The sequence below is a fragment of the Lagenorhynchus albirostris genome, chromosome 5 (genome assembly GCF_949774975.1).
Source record: "Lagenorhynchus albirostris chromosome 5, mLagAlb1.1, whole genome shotgun sequence".
Classification (NCBI taxonomy): Eukaryota; Metazoa; Chordata; class Mammalia; order Artiodactyla; family Delphinidae; genus Lagenorhynchus; species Lagenorhynchus albirostris.
Window position 1 is genome coordinate 70,813,242 of NC_083099.1, and position 18,201 is coordinate 70,831,442.

The window sequence follows — 18,201 nt, forward strand, 5'->3', positions numbered from 1 at the left end:
GTTTATACCTAAATAGTTTCAAGAACCAAGCATTATTTCAGTTTGGGGTTATCCCATATCAGAGTTCCTAATCTAACTTCATAAGGAGTTTGATTGTTCCTGTTATTCCCTCATAGCATTTGCTGTTTTAATATGTGAAATATACGGGACATTGAGAGTGAATAAATAAGAGGAGACAAAAATAATAATACAATTATATTTGATTTCACATTTATTAAGAAATTATTGTGTGAAAGACCTTTTACATGGTCCTGGGGATTACAAATTCCCAATCATTTAGTGTTTTCATTTTTTTATTCTGATTTTGTCATTTAAGACTCTCCCTTAATCTCCTAGCTTCAAATCATTTACAAATCTGATTAATATGTCCTAAGAATGATGAACAGAATCATATAAGGCAAAAGAGTGTTCTGCTATTAACTTATTCTTTTATTCATTCATACATTCACTCAACATTTATTGAACAACCTTTATGCTGAGAGGTTGGGGTGGAATGGTCAACAAAACAGATATGATTCTTAGCATCAGGAATTTACAACCTACTGGGTAAATACATTTAGTCAAATAATCACACACATAAATATATCACTGCAATCAACAATAAAATGAAAACAATAAGGTGTTTTGGGAGCATATATAGCTAATGAACCAATAGAAATCTTCCCTGAAGAAGTGACATTGAATCAAATAGGTTGTTGAATCTATGTGTCTCAACTCAAAAGAGATATTTGGACTTAAAATACATATATAAATTTGAAAGTCATTAGCATATGCCTTTAGAAGTCATTAGTATATGCAGTATAAGAATAATGAAGACTCAATGTACTCACATGAAAAGACCATCAAGACAGTATTATTAATAATAATAGTAAAGCTAGGTAGGAAATAGTGTGATTATGCTCCCTCTTACATAAGAAAGGAAAACAAAATAGATGTATATTCCAAAAACATTTTTGGAAGAATGCCCAAGAAACTAGAAACTGGTTGCATAAGTGGAGGGGTGGAGGAAGAGGGAGCCTTTATGTGGTGAACATTTTCATATTGTTTTGATATGAGACACCCATTTTTTAAAAAGCCAGGTAGAGGAGGATGAACTATAAAAAGAGAATGGAAGAGCAGCTAGAGAGGTGGAGAGTGTGTTGTCACTGAAGCCAAAGGGAAAGCTCGGGAGCAGTTAACAATGCCAAATGCAACTGAGAGGTTTAGTGAAATCTACGCTGTGGAAGAAAGTATACACTGTGGGAGGGGACTCATGAAATCAGCAAGCAAAAGACCAACCACTCAATAAAAATTAATGAGGGACATGAATACGGTTCACAGTAAAAGAAATACAAATAGCTTAAAACACGAGCAAGTGCTCAACTCACAATGGAAAACATGCTATTATAGTTATGAAATTCTATTTTCATTTATATTGGCAAAAATAAGGAAAATAAATAAACACTCTTGGGAGGAGTGTATATTGGCATTACTTGTTTAAGAGGCATTTGACAATGTCTAGTAAAAAAATATATTTAGCTTATGATTAAGCAATTTCAAATACAGAAAATTTATATCTCTTTATCAATACAGATATGTTATACACACATTTACATGTAATATAAATTATATATACCTGTGATTTATACATATTTGCAAACACATATATGTGGATGTATGAAAAGATATATACGCAAATATCCTCAATGCAGCATTGTTTTAATAGCAAAAGACTAGAAACAGCCTAAATATCCATCAGTATAAGACTGGTTTTAAAATCATGGTACATTTAGAGAAAATATATTTGTGCAGATACAGAAAGATATTTAAGATACATAGGTGAAAAATGCAAGTGCGTAACAGTGTATATAATAGTATACTTCCATTTGTATAAAACAAATAAACGCATATGTGTTTAACAGTGCTAAAAGTATATAGAACATCTGGTCCCAGTGGATGCCTCTTAAAAGGAGACCCAGACACTGAAAGAACTAAGGTGGGAGGAGTATTTACTACTCATTTACACTATTTTGTTCTTGTGAACTTTTTTTATTATGTCCATATATTACTCCTTCTATTAAGAAAAAAGACTAGCTAGTTTTAAAAAGTACTGTTTTTTTATTTTAAAACTATCTATGAGGGCTTCCCTGGTGGCGCAGTGGTTGGGAGTCTGCCTGCCGATGCAGGGGACACGGGTTTGTGCCCCGGTCCGGGAGGATCCCACATGCCGCGGAGCGCCTGGGCCCGTGAGCCATGGTCGCTGAGCCTGCGCGTCTAGAGCCTGTGCTCCGCGATGGGAGAGGCCACAACAGTGAGAGGCCCAAGTACCGCAAAAAAACACAACTATCTATGAGCCTTAGGATTACAGTGGTGACCTTAGCAAGAGCTCTTTGAATGGAGTCATAAGAGAGGAAGCCAGCTCCATATAGATGAGAAATGAGAGGGAGATGAGTAAATGAAGAGAGATGCATAATGAGCTTGAGAAGTTCTGCCGTCAAAGGGAGAAAAGAGGTAGAATAGTAGCTGAAGTTTGAAGCATGGTCAAAAGAAGGGATTTTTTTCATTTGTTTCTGTTTTGTTTTGTTTTGTTTTTAAGTTGGGAGAAACTTGAGCATGTTTAAATGCTGATAGGAAGGCTGTTAGGGAGAGGGAATGAGGAAAAGAGTCATTCACTGACCCCATAAGCATGCTGAGAAGGTGAAAAGGATGCTATCAAAAGCACAAGCAGAGGGCACCGCCTCCTCTGTAATGAGAGATCAGGTCAGGAGGGAGGTGGAGACAAAAGTCATCTGGCAGTAGGAGGGTGCGGAACTGAGCAAATTCCGATTTTATGATTTCTATCTTTGTGGGAAAAAAAAAAGCAATGAGATAGATTATCAGCTGAATTAGAGGAAAAGTGGAATGTGGGCAGTTAGGCATCTCAGAAACTTGAAGGAAGATTTGGTTTAAGAACTTAATTCCAGAGAATGGGAGAGCACATTGACCAGAGACATATAGAAAGCTTGTGCAGATGAGGTCGGTATTCATGGATTTATAGCACAATCAACCAACGTGTACCGTGTGATTTTTTTCCTGGCAGTGCCTAGATCCCCTTGTGTAGGCATAAAGAAAGCCAAGAGTTGGACTGGGGTTTTGACAAATGATTACCAACCAAACATAAAGGACAAAGATATTAAACACTCCTTATTAAATATTAAAGACTCCTCCACCTTCACCCCTTTTCCACCATCTTCAAGACCCATCAGTAGTCTCTACACATATTTTTTCACTTATTCACAATTCATAAATATTTGCATTTTCTTCTCAATAATCAGCTTTAGTAAGCTAAAGAGAGGGAAAAAATAACTTGAAAGGTTAGGGATTGGGATGGGAAGGAAAGGAAAGAACTAGAATTTGTTGAGCATCAGCTATTGTGCTAGATATTTACAAACGTGGTCTCATTTGTTATGGAGTGGGCAATGACTATTTTCCGATTATACGCTTTTCAAACAAAGTTTCAACAAAGTCACAACTCTTTCTTTCTCAGACCATACGACTGGTGGAAAAACTCACCTCTCTCAGATCATATACGGTCAAAGCGATGGAAATGATCGACATGATTACGATAGCAAAAGCATACTCCTTATAGTCTTCGCTAAACCACAGACAGACACTGAAGAGCTGAAATATGTAAAATGGATTTAAAACCTGTTGGCAGCATAAAAACAGGAAGACAAGGGAGATATTTAGGTTTTATACGTAGCTATTCATTGACTTGTTTGTTATCATAATCGTCTCCATGACAAATCGTCCCACCCAATATTCTTATTATATTTATGCAGCAATTACTATGTGCCAGATACTGTACTAAGCAACTTTACCTGAATTTACTCATTTAATTCCCATAATTATCTTATTATCCAGAAGTTATTAGTTATCTCCATTGTAAAGATGAAGAAACTGGGCCTTATATCTTGAGAAACTTGCCCAAGGTCACAGAGCCACAACTGTTACAGACCAGGACTTGAACCCAGGCAATCTGGCCCCAGTGCCCTTACTTTTAATCACCACTGCACCTTATAATTTACAAAGTATTGTCTCATGTATCACCATGTTGACCATCACAACAGTTGTGTGAGGAGTAGATATTATCATGTCCAGTTTACATTGAGTGGCCTTCGGAACCTGACCTACTGGTCAGGTTTACAAAGTTAAAATGCTTTCTAGTTGTTCTTCTCTATGACACAACATTGCTATATCTGAAGCCATTAAAGTACTTTAGATTAATGTACGAGTTGAAGACTAAATTTTCTCATAAATAGAGAGCCAAGCTGAAAGGAATAATCTAGATAATTGAGCATCTAGAACACTAGGGGAGAAAGCAGAGATTAACTCCAACAGTTGTAATCCTGCCTGGGATAAAAACATTTTGTGCCCTTACTCAAATTCCCTCTAGTTGATTCCCATCTTTCTAAAATAGGAACAGTTATCTTTGCCTCTGGTTAGGGAACAAGCCCACAGAAACTTTTCTTATCAGCTTCTTCTGCTCTGTTTCATGACTTAAAACTTGCTAGAAATATTGAGAAAGTAGCTGGAGTTTAGTAAGTCTTTTTTAAGTCAAGGAGGAGTGGAGATACCATGCAGGAGAGGACCCAGAGTACAGCTGTAAGGTTGTAGGTATCATAATAATCACGGTAAAATGAAAAATGAGCCCAGTGATAGAGTCCAATAGAAAAAATTCAATGTAGTAAATTATGGTCAAATCTTTCTTTCCCTCCCACACACTTATTGAGATCAGTAGAACTAATAAGGCTGAACAGATGTTTTCTTCCTACAGTTTTGGATGCTAAGGCAATTGTATATGTTGCCCATAAGAAAGGGATTGAGTTGTTTAAGTTTTAATTATTATTTTAGTTTCACAAAGATGAGACGGGATAAAAAGTATAGGATTAAGAAAGAAAGAAAGAAAGGAAACCCTGTGTTCATCTAGTCATTAAAGGATAAACAGACACACGAACATCATATCTTATGCTGTAACAGGAAATGTGTGTGCAAAAATGGACCACAAGAAACAACAGAGATATGAATATGCTTTGCATTCTTTTAAAATAGCCCAAATTACAGTTACTATTAACAAGTAGCATTCTTGATCATTTGACTAAAATCTAACCTTTTTATTTTCTAGCCAGCATCAAGAGAAAATACTGATTACCTCCTTGATGAGCAGTTTCCAGATGGGTGTGATTTCAACATCGATAGTATTTGGCCCACATATTAACCTCCTATAGGGAGAGATCACAGCCTACTCAGTTACCCATTCAAAAAAAAGACTATTCCATGTTCACTTTCCCACTTGTGGGATCAACATATGCCTCCCTTATTACATAACATCACCATCTTTCTCAAAATAACTGGAGAGGGGGAGGGTTTTCAGGTGCAAAACCAATAAGCATGATCATTTATTGAATTAAATATTTCCCTGATGGTAATTTGGGTATTTAATTTTAGTCATTTTTCCATTCAAGTAGTTTCAGGATTAGCACTCTCTCAACTCTGTCTCTCCCCAACTCTTGGCTCCATGGATGTGAGACGGAGGGCTCATTACAGGGGAACAGTTTTACTGATAAGGAATACTGGGCCTACTTTTCCTCCTCCTATTCAGTGCTGGGAAGCTGCAGAATTTGTTTTAATGTGAGTGAAAAGGTGCTGAACTCTCAAAAATAGCTCCACAGTTATAACGCCCTTTAATTGAAAACTCAGAGATGTGTTTCTTTGATTACACAGAGCAACGACACTCTATGAGTTATCTTGCTGTTGGGAATGCTAAACACTTTCTCTGTGCCTTCTACGTAGATGCTCAGACCAAAGAGCTTAACAGAATGTAAATACTACAGCAGTGCTTCTCAAACTTTAATGTTTATACAGACAGCCTTGTGGTCTTGCGAATGGGAAGGTTCTGATTCAATAAGGATGAGATGTGACCTGAGATTCTGCATTTCTAACAAGCACCCATGGTGATGCTGCACTCTGAGTCCATTCAAAGTACCACCGAAGCTCCACCCCAACATGGGGTGGAGGGGAACGCAGTAATCATAGAAACTTAGAACTAGCAAGGTGTTTATAGAGTTCTCCTCCCCTTTTTAACAGTTAGGAAACTGAAGCCCATAAAGGAGAAGCCATTTGCTCAAAGCCACACAGTGAATCAGTGACAGACTCTTGGCATTCAACCCAACGCCCTTCCCAAATCTCGCTCCTCTGCCCAGTAGCTTATTTAGAATTGTGGAGCTACAAGTCTTGCATGATATTCTTCTGCTGCTCTACAATTATTATTTAACTATGCTGTCATAGTATAACACATATATCCTGATCACAGTCAAAACTGGTTCAACCTTATTATTATAGTAACCTTGAGGAACATTATGCAGAGTAGAAAGACAACTAAGCCTATAGTCAGAGATGCACTTCTTCCTCTATCACTTCCATCTGTGTGACCTAGTTCAGGCCACTAAACCTCTCTGAGTCTCAGATTTTTCATCTGTTATACTGAGATGATGAAGATGTCTGTTTTAACTTCCCCACAAGGTTGCTCTGTTGAAGTGAGATAATGCATACAAAAGCATTTAATTTAATAATACTAAATAGAGCATTACAACATATTCTGATGTTGACCAGTTAAGATAACCATTTCCTGGGCTCTCTTTTTCACTAACTGGTGACAGTCGTTCTGAGCTGGTGTAGATAAAAGTATACGTGGTACCTAATCTCTTGTTCTTCTGTTGTTAGACCTGATCCAAACTTTACATGTATCTTGGCAGAACTGAGCCAGTCTTCCAAAGAGCTAAAATAATAACAATGAGAAAGACATACTGAGCAAAATATTTTTGAAATAATATTTTTCTTTTCAGATGCAATTGCTCAAACAACTTACCCAATTTTCTGGAACTGTCCTTCTAAGTTGTTCCAAACATATCTTATTTTCTGGACTTTTATGCATCTCACCTGCAAAGGAAAAGTACTAAGAAATCTCCAGTTTAAGGATCAGCAAATACATAGTTCAGTGACTAAAGAAGCATTCGTGGAAGAAGCAAAGATAGAGCCCTAGTATACTTATTTAAGATTTATCCTTTCCTAACGAATCCTATCCTTGGCTACTACACAAATGGCATTCTTTATTAGAAATCATCATTCAAGCAATGTGTATCATGGGCCTACTACACGGATGAGTATATAAGTAAAACTCACCCTCTGTGTTCCACTACTTGATAACCAAACAAGGGAAGAAAATATGTTATGAAAGGGAAAACTATACCATACAGTCAAATTATGCATGTGTCAAAGAAATGAAAACATAATAAAGAAAAAATTATAGTATTGAAATGCCGTAGAAATACAGAGAGTTTAGATGACAGAAGGTATCATGGAGAAGAAGAATCTGAGCTGCATCCTTAAAGGATTGGAAGAATTTTGCTCAGGTGAGAAGGGAAGAAGGCATTTCAAAGAGATTATACACAATTTAGTTGTGAGGGAGGGGTAAGTGAAGGGAGCCTATTTGACAGCAGAATGGAGAATGAGGCTGGAAGGATAAATAAAGACCAGATGATGCATCCTTAAATGCTAGCGTGAGTATTTAGAACTTTTCTTTTGGAAGCAATGGATTTGCAAAGTAACCTATGGAAGAGACACCGAAGACACAGTCTAAAAGATTAGACTGGCAGCAGGTTCTAGAAGACAGTGAGATGGCTATTGCAAGAAAATGAACTCTACAACATCTGAGGGTGTTGGCAATGGAAAGAAAGGTTAATGTTTATGACGTAATGCCTTCTTGTTTTTGATTTAAGCAACTTTACATATAAATCTGAATTTCCATTAACAGGTGACCTAATTAAGTACAAAGAGAAATGGTAAGACTGTCATATTGTTATGGAGCAATGGTTATAACCTCATTTTGCCCATTGGAATCAACTGGGGAGTTCTAAAGAATACTGATGACTGGGTCCCACTCCCAGAGAGATTCTGATTTCCTCTGTCTGGGGTACAGCCTGGGCAGAAATAGTTTTAAACCTCCTCAGGTAATTCTAATGTGCAGCCAAAGTTGAGAAACAGTGTCCAAGACTTCCTTCTATAGCTACTCTTATCATTGTGTCCTTGAGAAATTCAATGAAATTTCTCTGCACCTCAATTTTCCCATGAATAAATTAAGGCAATTGGCCAGATCATTTCTAAGTTCCACTGCAACTCCTCTGAATATGTTCTATACCTATGAGTATTACAGTCAGTATAAACATTAGATAAAATCTAAAACTTGGAAGAGCATATAGTTGGTACATAACAAGTGTTCAACACATTTTTTATTAAATAAATAAATGAGTGCTTTTCACAACCACATGTCAACTAGAAATAGAATTATTTTTCTTTTTTATAAATTGAAGTATAGTTAATTTACAATGTTGTGTTAATTTCTGCTGTACAGCAAATTGATTCAATTATACTGTATATACTTTCTTTTTAATATTCTTTTCCATTATGGTTTATCACAGGATATTGAATTTAGTTCCCTGTACTATACCGTAGGACCTTGTTGTTTATCCATTCTATATATGCTAGTTTGCATCTGTTAACCCCAAACTCTGACTCCATCCCTGACCCCATGGCAACCACAATAGAAATAGAGTTTAAATCCCTAAGCTCCAAGACCTGGGTTACTTCAAATGACTTTTAACCTTGTCCAATAAATAGATGTATGTAAACTTACTGTGGTAGTCATTTAATGATGTAAGTAAATCAAATCATTATACTGTACATCTTAAACTTATACAGTGCTCAGTGCTGTGTGTCAATTATATCTCAATAAAACCAGAAGAAAAAAATATATGTGTATGTGTGCACACATTCATAGTTACCAAGTGAGCGTATTAAATACTGTATTTTTTATTTTACAGAATGGATTTATTTCAGTGTGTTGGCTTCAAAATAATATTAAAAGAAATCCTATCTTCCAATTGACTTTCAGTATAAAATTGGAGTGAATTGCCACTGGGAACAATTCTTCCTTCACAAGTTACAAGTTAAGGTGAGGAAACATGACCAGCTTGGGGTGTGTTAGCTGTCATGGCCCATCTTGGAGTCTTGAGTTTTTTGCCTCACATTTTCCTTTCCTTTCCAGTAGTCTCTACAATTTTACAAATAGAGCTAGACTGTGATCACAGCTACTGTTTACTGAGTACTTGGGGGGTGGGGTTCTTGTCTTTTTAATCATCCTGTGGTAGGACAGATATTATCTTCATTTCCACTTTGCCGCTTAAGTTCATTTTGATTAAGTAACTTGCCCAAGACCACATCTATTAAGAAACAGGGCTGGGACTTCCCTGCTGGTGCAGTGGTTAAGAATCTGCCTTCCAATGCAGGGGACACAGGTTCGAGCCCTGGTCCGGAAAGATCCCGTGTGCCGCGGAGCAACTAAGCCCATGCCCCACTACTACTGACCCTGTGTGCTGCAACTACTGAAGCCCACAAACCTACAGCCCGTGCTCCGCAACAAGAGAAGCCCCTGCAATAAGAAGCCCACTCATCAAAACAAAGAGTAGCCCCTGCTCACCGCAACTAGAGAAAGCACATGCGCAGCAATGAAAACCCAACACGGCCAAAAAATAAAATAAATTAATTAAAAAAAAAAAAGAAACAGGGCTGGAAATTGAACTTGAGCCCCTCTAGCCCCCAAGTCTAGTCTCTGAAGGATCTAATAGTCAAGCTAGTCTCAGAAGACGGTCTGAAAATCCCATAACTTCCAGTATTCAAATTGTATAAAGTGAGGGTTGCTTACTTTATTAATTCTGTAAGTTCAGAAATTCAAGTTAGAAAAAATGTAAAAGACAAACGATGGTAGAACGTGAGACCCCTGCTCAGTTAGAGAACCTAGATCAATAGGCTGTGAGCAAGTTATATAACATAATAGATACAAACAGCAGATGAAGGCAGCAATAATGAGGAATAAAGAGGTTACTGATAAGTTTTATGTCAGGCCCGAAAATGGAAAATCCCATTATCTCCTAACAATTTCTGAAGCTATTCTTCACAGAGTGAGAAGAACGGCTCCATCATACGCCTTTTAAATATCTTTGAGATTCCCCAAGCAGGAAACACCTCTGCCTGGAGTTTCTCAGCTTCCCTCATCATGTCCAGAGGCTCTGAAAGCTGATAAGAAGATGTTAAGCGTAATATTTGCAAAGGGTGAAGTTTACTTGCCCATTGCCTGGAACTTCAGACCAGGAAACAGTAATTAGGAAATCAGGGATCAGCTGTGGGGTGATTTGCATCTTTCCGCTCAGAACCAGAAATTGTTCCAATCCTCAGGCATCCCACTCTTCATTTCTGTTTAACAGGTTAAGCCATGGGTTTCACTTTTGCATGTAATCCTACAAAATAGCCCTTGGAGTCTCCTCTTAGCCTACATTTGCTGCAGTCTCCAAACTCCCCCTATGTGGTCCTGAACGGTTATCATTTTGGTATTGTGTTATTGCTGTCATTGTCATCATTGTTGCTGTGGCTAAGCCTGTGACATATCTTCCAATTTTAATAAAAGTTTCAGTCCTTTATATGAATATAGCTCATTATCACTCACAAATCACCTTATTATTCTTTTCATTTTAGTTTCATGACAGCCCTGAGAAACAGGCAGAGAAGGCATTACTACTCTTGTTTTATAAATAAGAAACTCAAGGCCCAGGGAGGCAGTAACCAACCAAACTCCCTATGCTGTATGCTGGTAAACAAAGATATCAAGCCTGGGTGCCAGAACTTTCCATTTCAAGACCTCTGCCCTTTCCTCACATTTTGTTTGTTTATTTGAACATTTCTCCATTTGTCTGTCCACTTATTTGTTTGATGCGATTAAAGATGGTGGAGGTCAATAATATTCTGAGGCCATGTCCATAGGCTGATTTGCGTTGTCTATCCTCAGGTGAATGGCCATCTAAAAAAATTAAGCAATCTGTTGGTTGGGTGCTTCATCTCTTTTGATTTTGTTTATTTTGGCAGTTATGACAACTGGGTGATAACAATTGACAGAAAAGAAACTGCTCAGCAATTGACTTTTATTATTTTAAAAAGTTGACCTTGAGCTTCCCTGGTGGTGCAGTGGTTGAGAGTCCACCTGCCGATGCAGGGGACACGGGTTCGTGCCCCGGTCCGGGAAGATCCCACATGCCGCGGAGCGGCTGGGCCCGTGAGCCATGGCCACTGAGCCTGCGCGTCCGGAGCCTGTGCTCCGCAACGGGAGAGGCCACAACAGTGAGAGGCCTGCGTACCGCCAAAAAAAAAATAATAATTGACCTTGAGCTCATAAAACCAATTTAAACAGTTGTCTACACATATATAGATTGAAGAGAAAGCAGTCTGTGTTATAAAATATGTTTTTAATATGAATGTTACCTAGTCATAATCCAAGTAATACTAATTTAATATGATGGGAAAGGAGTAGACCAAATACATTTGAATGATAATATCATTTTACAAACATAAACTACCTAGAACATTTGGAAGGGGGGGTTACCTTTACCGTAAGACAAGCCCTGCTGCATAGATTATAATATAGGGCATGATGCTACTAACAGTTAATATGCACTGAGCATCTACTATATACCTGCCACCATACTGATTTTTGTATTTCTTAATTTACTGAATTTTATCAATTAATGTTAGAGGTAGGCAATATCATCGTTTTATACATGAGAAAATTGAGGCTCAGCAGAGTTTAGTAACTGACCCAAGGCTGCACAGTTTTGAGGGATGAAGCTGAGATCTGAATTGAGCTCTGTCTGGCCCCAAAATCCATGTTCTTTATAATGTCCTATACTGTCAGTTAAATATTGTCACAGTGGAGGATCAATCGAAGAAGAAGATATAACAGTTATAAATATATATGCACCCAACATAGGAGCACCTCAATACATAAGGAAAAGGTTAACAGCTATAAAAGAGGAAATTGATAGTAACACAAAAATAGTGGGGGACTTCAACACTTCACTTACACCAATGGACAGATCATCCAGACAGAAAATTAATAAGGAAACAAAAGTTTTAAATGACACAATAGACCAGATAGATTTCATTGATATTTACAGGACATTCCATCCAAAAACAGCAGATTATACTTTCTTCTCAAGTGCACAAGGAACATTCTCCAGGATAGATCACATCTTGGGTCACAAATCAAGCCTCGGTAAATTTAAGAAAATTGAAATTATATCAAGCATTTTTTCTGACCACAATGCTATGAGATTAGAAATAAATTACAGGGAAAAAAATGTAAAAAACACAAATACATGGAGGCTAAAAAATATGTTACTAAACAACCAAGAGATCACTGAAGAAATCAAAGGGAAAAATCAAACAATACCTAGAGGCAAATGACAACGAAAACATGACAAACCAAAACCTATGCAATGAAGCAAAAGCAGTTCTAAGAGGGAAGTTTATAGCAATACAATCTTACCTCAAGAAACAAGAAAAATCTCAAACAAACATCCTAAAGTTACACCTAAAGGAACTAGAGAAAGAAGAACAAACAAAACCCAAAGTTAGTAGAAGGAAAGAAATAGTAAACATGAGAGTAGAAATAAATGAAATAGAAACAAGAAAACAATAGCAAAGATCATTAAAACTAAAGCTGGTTCTTTGAGAAGATAAACAAAATTGATAAACCTTTATCCAGATGCATCAAGAAAAAGAGGGAGAGGACTCAAATCAGTAAAATTAAAAATGAAAAAGGAGAAGTTACAACAGACACCGCAGAAATACAAAGCATCCTAAGAGACTACTACAAGCAACTTTATGCCAATAAAATGGACAACCTGGAAGAAATGGACAAATTCTTAGAAAGGTAAAAGCTTCCAAGACTGAACCTAGAAGAAATAGAAAATATGAACAGACCAATCACAAGTAATGAAATTGAAACTGTGATTAAAAATCTTCCACCAAACAAAAGTCCAGGACCAGATGGCTCCACAGTTGAATTCTATCAAACATTTAGAGAAGAGCTAAAACCCATCCTTCTCAAAACTCTTGCAAAAAATTGCAGAGGAAGGAACACTCCCAAACTTATTCTATGAGGCTACCACCACCTAGATACCAAAACCAGACAAAGATAATACAATAAAAGAAAATTACAGACCAATATCACTGAATATAGATGCAAAAATCCTCAACAAAATACTAGCAAACAGAATCCAACAACACATTAAAAGGATCATACACCATGATCAAGTGGGATTTATCCCAGGGATGCAAGGATTCTTCAAAATACGCAAATCAATTAACGTGATACACCATATTAACAAACTGAAGAATAAAAACCATATGATCATCTCAATAGATGCAGAAAAAGCTTTTGACAAAATTCAACACCCATTTATGATAAAAACTCTCCAGAAAGTAGTCATAGAGGGAACCTGCCTCAACATAATAAAGGCCATATACAACAAACCCACAGCAAACGTCATTCTCAGTGGTGAAAAACTGAAAGCATTTCCTCTAAGATCAGGAACAAGAGAAGGATGTCCATTCTCACCACTCATATTCACATAGTTTTGGAAGTCCTAGCCGTGGCAATCAGAGAAGAAAAAGAAATAAACGGAATACATATGGAAAAGAAGAAGTAAAACTGTCACTGTTCGCAGATGACATGATACTATACATAGATAATCCTAAAGATGTCACCAGAAAACTACTAGAGCTAATCAATGAATTTGGTAAAGTTGCAGGATACAAAATTAATGCACAGAAATCCCTTGCATTTCTATACGCTAACAAGGAATGATAAGAAAGAGAAATTAAGGAAACAATCCCATTCACCACTGCAACAAAAAGAATAAAATACCTGCGAATAAACCTACCTAAGGAGGTAAAAGACCTGTACTCAGAAAACTATAAGACAATGATGAAAGAAATCAAAGATGACAGAAACAGATGGAGAGATATACCATGTTCTCAGATTGGAAGAATCAATATTGTGAAAATGACTATACTACCCAAAGCAATCTACAGATTCTATGCAATCCCTATCAAATTACCAATGGTATTTTTTACAGAACTAGAACAAAATATCTTAAAATTTATATGGAGACACAAAAGACCCCGAATAGCCAAAGCAATCTTAAGGGAAAAAAACAGAGCTGGAGGAATCAGACTCCCTGACTTCAGACTATACTCCAAAGCTACAGTAAGCAAGACAGTATGGTACTGGCACAAAAACAGAAATATAGATCAATGGAACAGGACAGAAAGCCCAGAGATAAACCCACGTATATATGGTCAACTAATCTATGATAAAGGAGTCAAGGATATACAATAGAGAAAAGACATTCTCTTCAATAAGTGGTGCTGGGAAAACTGGACAGTTACATGTAAAAGATTGAAATTAGAACACTCCCTAACATCATACACAAAAATAAACTGAAAATGGATTAAAGACCTAAATGTAAGGCCAGGCACTATAAAATTCTTACAGGAAAACATAAGAAGAACACTCTTTGACATAAATCACAGCAAGATCTTTTTTTTTTTTTTTTTTTTTTTTTTTTTTGTGGTACATGGAGCTCTCACTGTTGTGGCCTCTCCCATTGGGGAGCACAGGCTCTGTACACGCAGGTTCAGCGGCCATGGCTCACGGGCCCAGCCGCTCCGCGGCATGTGGGATCTTCCCGGACCGGGGCACGAACCCATGTCCCCTGCATCGGCAGGCAGACTCAACCACTGTGCCACCAGGGAAGCCCAGCAAGATCTTTTTTGACCCCCCTCCTAGAGTAATGGAAACAAAAACAAAAATAAACAAATTGGACCTAATGAAATTTAAAAGCTTTTGCACAACAAAGGAAACTGTAAACAAGACAAAAAGACAACCCTCAGAAAGGGAGAAAATATTTGCAAATGAATCAATGGACAAAGGATTAATCTCCAAAATATATAAACAGTTCATGCAGCTCAATATTAAAAAAACAAACAACCCAATCAAAAAATGGGCAGAAGATCTAAACAGACATCTCTCCAAAGAAGACATACAGATGGCCAAGAGGCACATGAAAAGCTGCTCAACATCACTAATTATGAGAGAAATACAAATCAAAACTACAATAAGGAATCACCTCACACCAGTTAGAATGGGCATCATCAGAAAATCTACAAACAACAAACGCTGGAGAGGCTGTAGAGAAAAGGGAAACCTCTTGCACTGTTGGTGGAAATGTAAATTGATATAGCTACTATGGAGAACAGTATGGAGGTTCCTTAAAAAACTAAAAATAAAATTACCATATGACCCAGCAATCCCACTACTGGGCATATACCCAGATAAAGCCATAATTCAAAAAGTCACATGTACCCCAATGTTTATTGCAGCACTATTTACAATAGCCAGGTCATGGAAGCAACCTAAATGCCCATCGACAGAATGGATAAAGATGTGGTACATATATACAGTGGAATATTACTCAGGCATAAAAAGGAATGAAATTGGGTCATTTGTAGAGATGTGAATGGATCTAGAGACTGTCATACAGAGGGAAGTAAGTCAGAAAGAGAAAAACAAATACTGTATATTAACTCATATATGTGGAATCTAGAAAAATGGTACAGATGAACCAGTTTGCAAGGCAGAAATAGAGACACAGATGTAGAGAACAAATGTATGGACACCAAGGGGGGAAAGTTGTGGGGGGGGATGAATTGGGAGATTGGGATTGACATATATACACTAATATGTATAAAATAGATAACTAATAAGAACCTGCTATATAAAAAATAAATAAATAAAATTCAAATTTAAAAAAGAGCTTACAAGTGGAAAAAAAGAAGATTGGCACAGTGGAGGATCTGAATTTAATATTTTTGTATTGAAGTACAGTAGCTGTACAATATTATATAATTACAGGTATACAATGTAGTGCTTCACAATTTTTAACGGTTATATTCTATTTATTGTTATTCTAAAGTTTTGGCTATATATAAATTTAATCTTGCACTTGGAGGGAAAAATGATTAAATTTCTTTAGCACCTGCAGGAGCCATAAGTGTACTTACCTTTAGGTCTGGCTTTCTTATGGCTCTATTTATGATATATTCCTCATCTGTGATGAGAGGGTGATCAGGAATGAGCCGAAATGCACTGTTCAATGCTGACAGGCAGATCCACACTACCTTTTTCCAAGAGTAAGTTTGGAATTCATCCTGAGGAAATAAACACCAAAACCCCCGTGAAGTTAAGAGAGGTCATCAGTCTAGAATTCAACCTGAAAAACATTATTTGAATATAATTCTGTATGGTTACAGAGTTAAACATTCTTGACAGAGTCCTATGCCTTTGAAATCTGGTAGATCTAGAGCCTTGAGGGGAAAAGTCTTGCCATCACTTACTGAGGAATCAGGATGTGGATACTGGCACACACAACGCTCAAGAGTCATGAGGCAGATGCTCAGGTAAGAGCTAGTTTTCCCTATTACCCTCCAACCATGGGGCTACGGCCACATACAAATTTCACAGGGGAAAAAAAAAAACAGGCAAGCATTCCAAAGTGTTTCTGTATGTCTCAAGGTTTAGGAGGCCAGGTCAACAGAACTATTCCCATGTTTTGAGGCTTAACAATTCCACCTCTTCCAGAACAACCTCTTTAACACGTTCTTGGGTTGGGGAGGTGTGGTTTGGGGAACTGTCACTATACTAATTCTAAAAGATTTTCACTGTCCTTCTCTTGTGCTCCCAATTCCCTTCTGCCTTGCATTCTCTTAGTTCTTCTAGACTATCTTGAAGGTAAGGACCATGTTTTACCGTCCCTTATATCCCATCCACGTGGGGAATTTTGATCTGCTCAGTGAAAGTTTGATGAATGGATGGGAAAAATACTGAAAATATGAACTGAGCATGCCCAAGGATAATTGTCAAGATGTTAGCACAGGTAGCATTGAGGAAGGTATCTTCATGCGTGACCCTAATTGAAGCTGCTTCCCTTTGCAGTTCACTGATGACTCCAACACAGAATAAAACTAGAGGGAGGAGTGCTGGATTGAGTAACAGGTACCACAATGGTCCCTTAGAGACTGATGTGATAATAGTTTACTATCTGAATGGGTAAATGCCACACATAACTTCCACTTGGATGTCTGGTAAACCTTGGGAGCTAGGAAGAATGGCCAGGGAAGTCAAGCCTGGGAAACAATTTGATGCGTGGGAATGTAGGTCAGAACAAGGGATTGTCTCCACCACACCCACTTTTGCCATGAAGAGTGTCTGAGCTGACTCTGCAAAAGGCAGGGAGAAGGGTTAGTAGTTGTTGTAGCTAATCTCTTACATTGATTTTCCTCAGGAGAGGCCCACCTCCATGCCTTTGCTCCTGCTGCTTCCTCAGCCTGGAATGCGCATCCTTCTCTCCTCTCTTTAAGTCTTCGTGGGGCTAGATCTTTTTTTTTTTTTAATAAATTTAACACGATTACAACAAATAAGTTTTTTCACTAGTCAATGATTTTCAAATGCATACAGCAGTCAAGACGGCCTTGCCTCTAGGAACAGCTTGCAAGTTTAACAAAACCTCAAGACCACCCACATTCACCCATGCTGTAGACCATGATGGTTTGAGTAGTTCTAAGTAGGACAACCTCTGAAGACCTACTTTGATGGGTATTAATATTTAATATCCCTTTTTAACATCACTGTTGAACTTCTTTGCCGTTTGTTTGCACAGTCGTCCAGGTTTGGGCTATTTCTGCTTCATTCTGAATACCACCAGGTCTCTAGTTGCTTTGCAACTGGATCTTCTTTTTTTTGGCCACACCACACAGCTTGTGGGATCTTAGTTCCCCAATCAGGGATCGAACCCAGGCCCTGGGCAGTGAAAGAGCAGGAGTCCTAACTACTGGACCGCCAGGGAAGTCCCATGTACCCAATTCTTTAATATATTTTTAAAGTGAACAAAAGATAGTTGGACGGCAGAAGATGAGTTTTATGTATCTCTTTTATCCCACAAAGAAATCCAGGTCTGTGTACACTTAGGTTATGAAAGAAAATAACTGAACTAAAACACCATTGGGGCTGCATCTTCCCTTAGTATTATATACCACTATCATTCTTTCAATTCCCTCCAACCAAGATCAACTGATAACTTCTTCCAAGAGGTTAATATGTGCAAATGTCTGTGCCCTTGTTTTCTAACCTTACCCAAATGTATAAACTTCCTTCCCAACAGGACAATATCACAAAAT

At 37.6% G+C, this 18,201-nt stretch overlaps 1 protein-coding gene across 1 annotated transcript in view; it reads right to left on the reverse strand.

The window, feature by feature from the left end:
* Positions 1 to 18,201, reverse strand: part of ATP13A4 (ATPase 13A4) — a 143,901-nt gene that overhangs the window by 59,395 nt on the left and 66,305 nt on the right. Inside the window, exons 3-7 of the mRNA XM_060149282.1 lie at positions 16,030 to 16,176; positions 6,887 to 6,957; positions 6,716 to 6,796; positions 5,171 to 5,240; positions 3,532 to 3,666 (exon numbers count right to left, since the gene is read on the reverse strand). Coding sequence (XP_060005265.1) covers positions 3,532 to 3,666; positions 5,171 to 5,240; positions 6,716 to 6,796; positions 6,887 to 6,957; positions 16,030 to 16,176 — 504 coding nt within the window. The remainder of the gene's footprint in view (positions 1 to 3,531; positions 3,667 to 5,170; positions 5,241 to 6,715; positions 6,797 to 6,886; positions 6,958 to 16,029; positions 16,177 to 18,201) is intronic.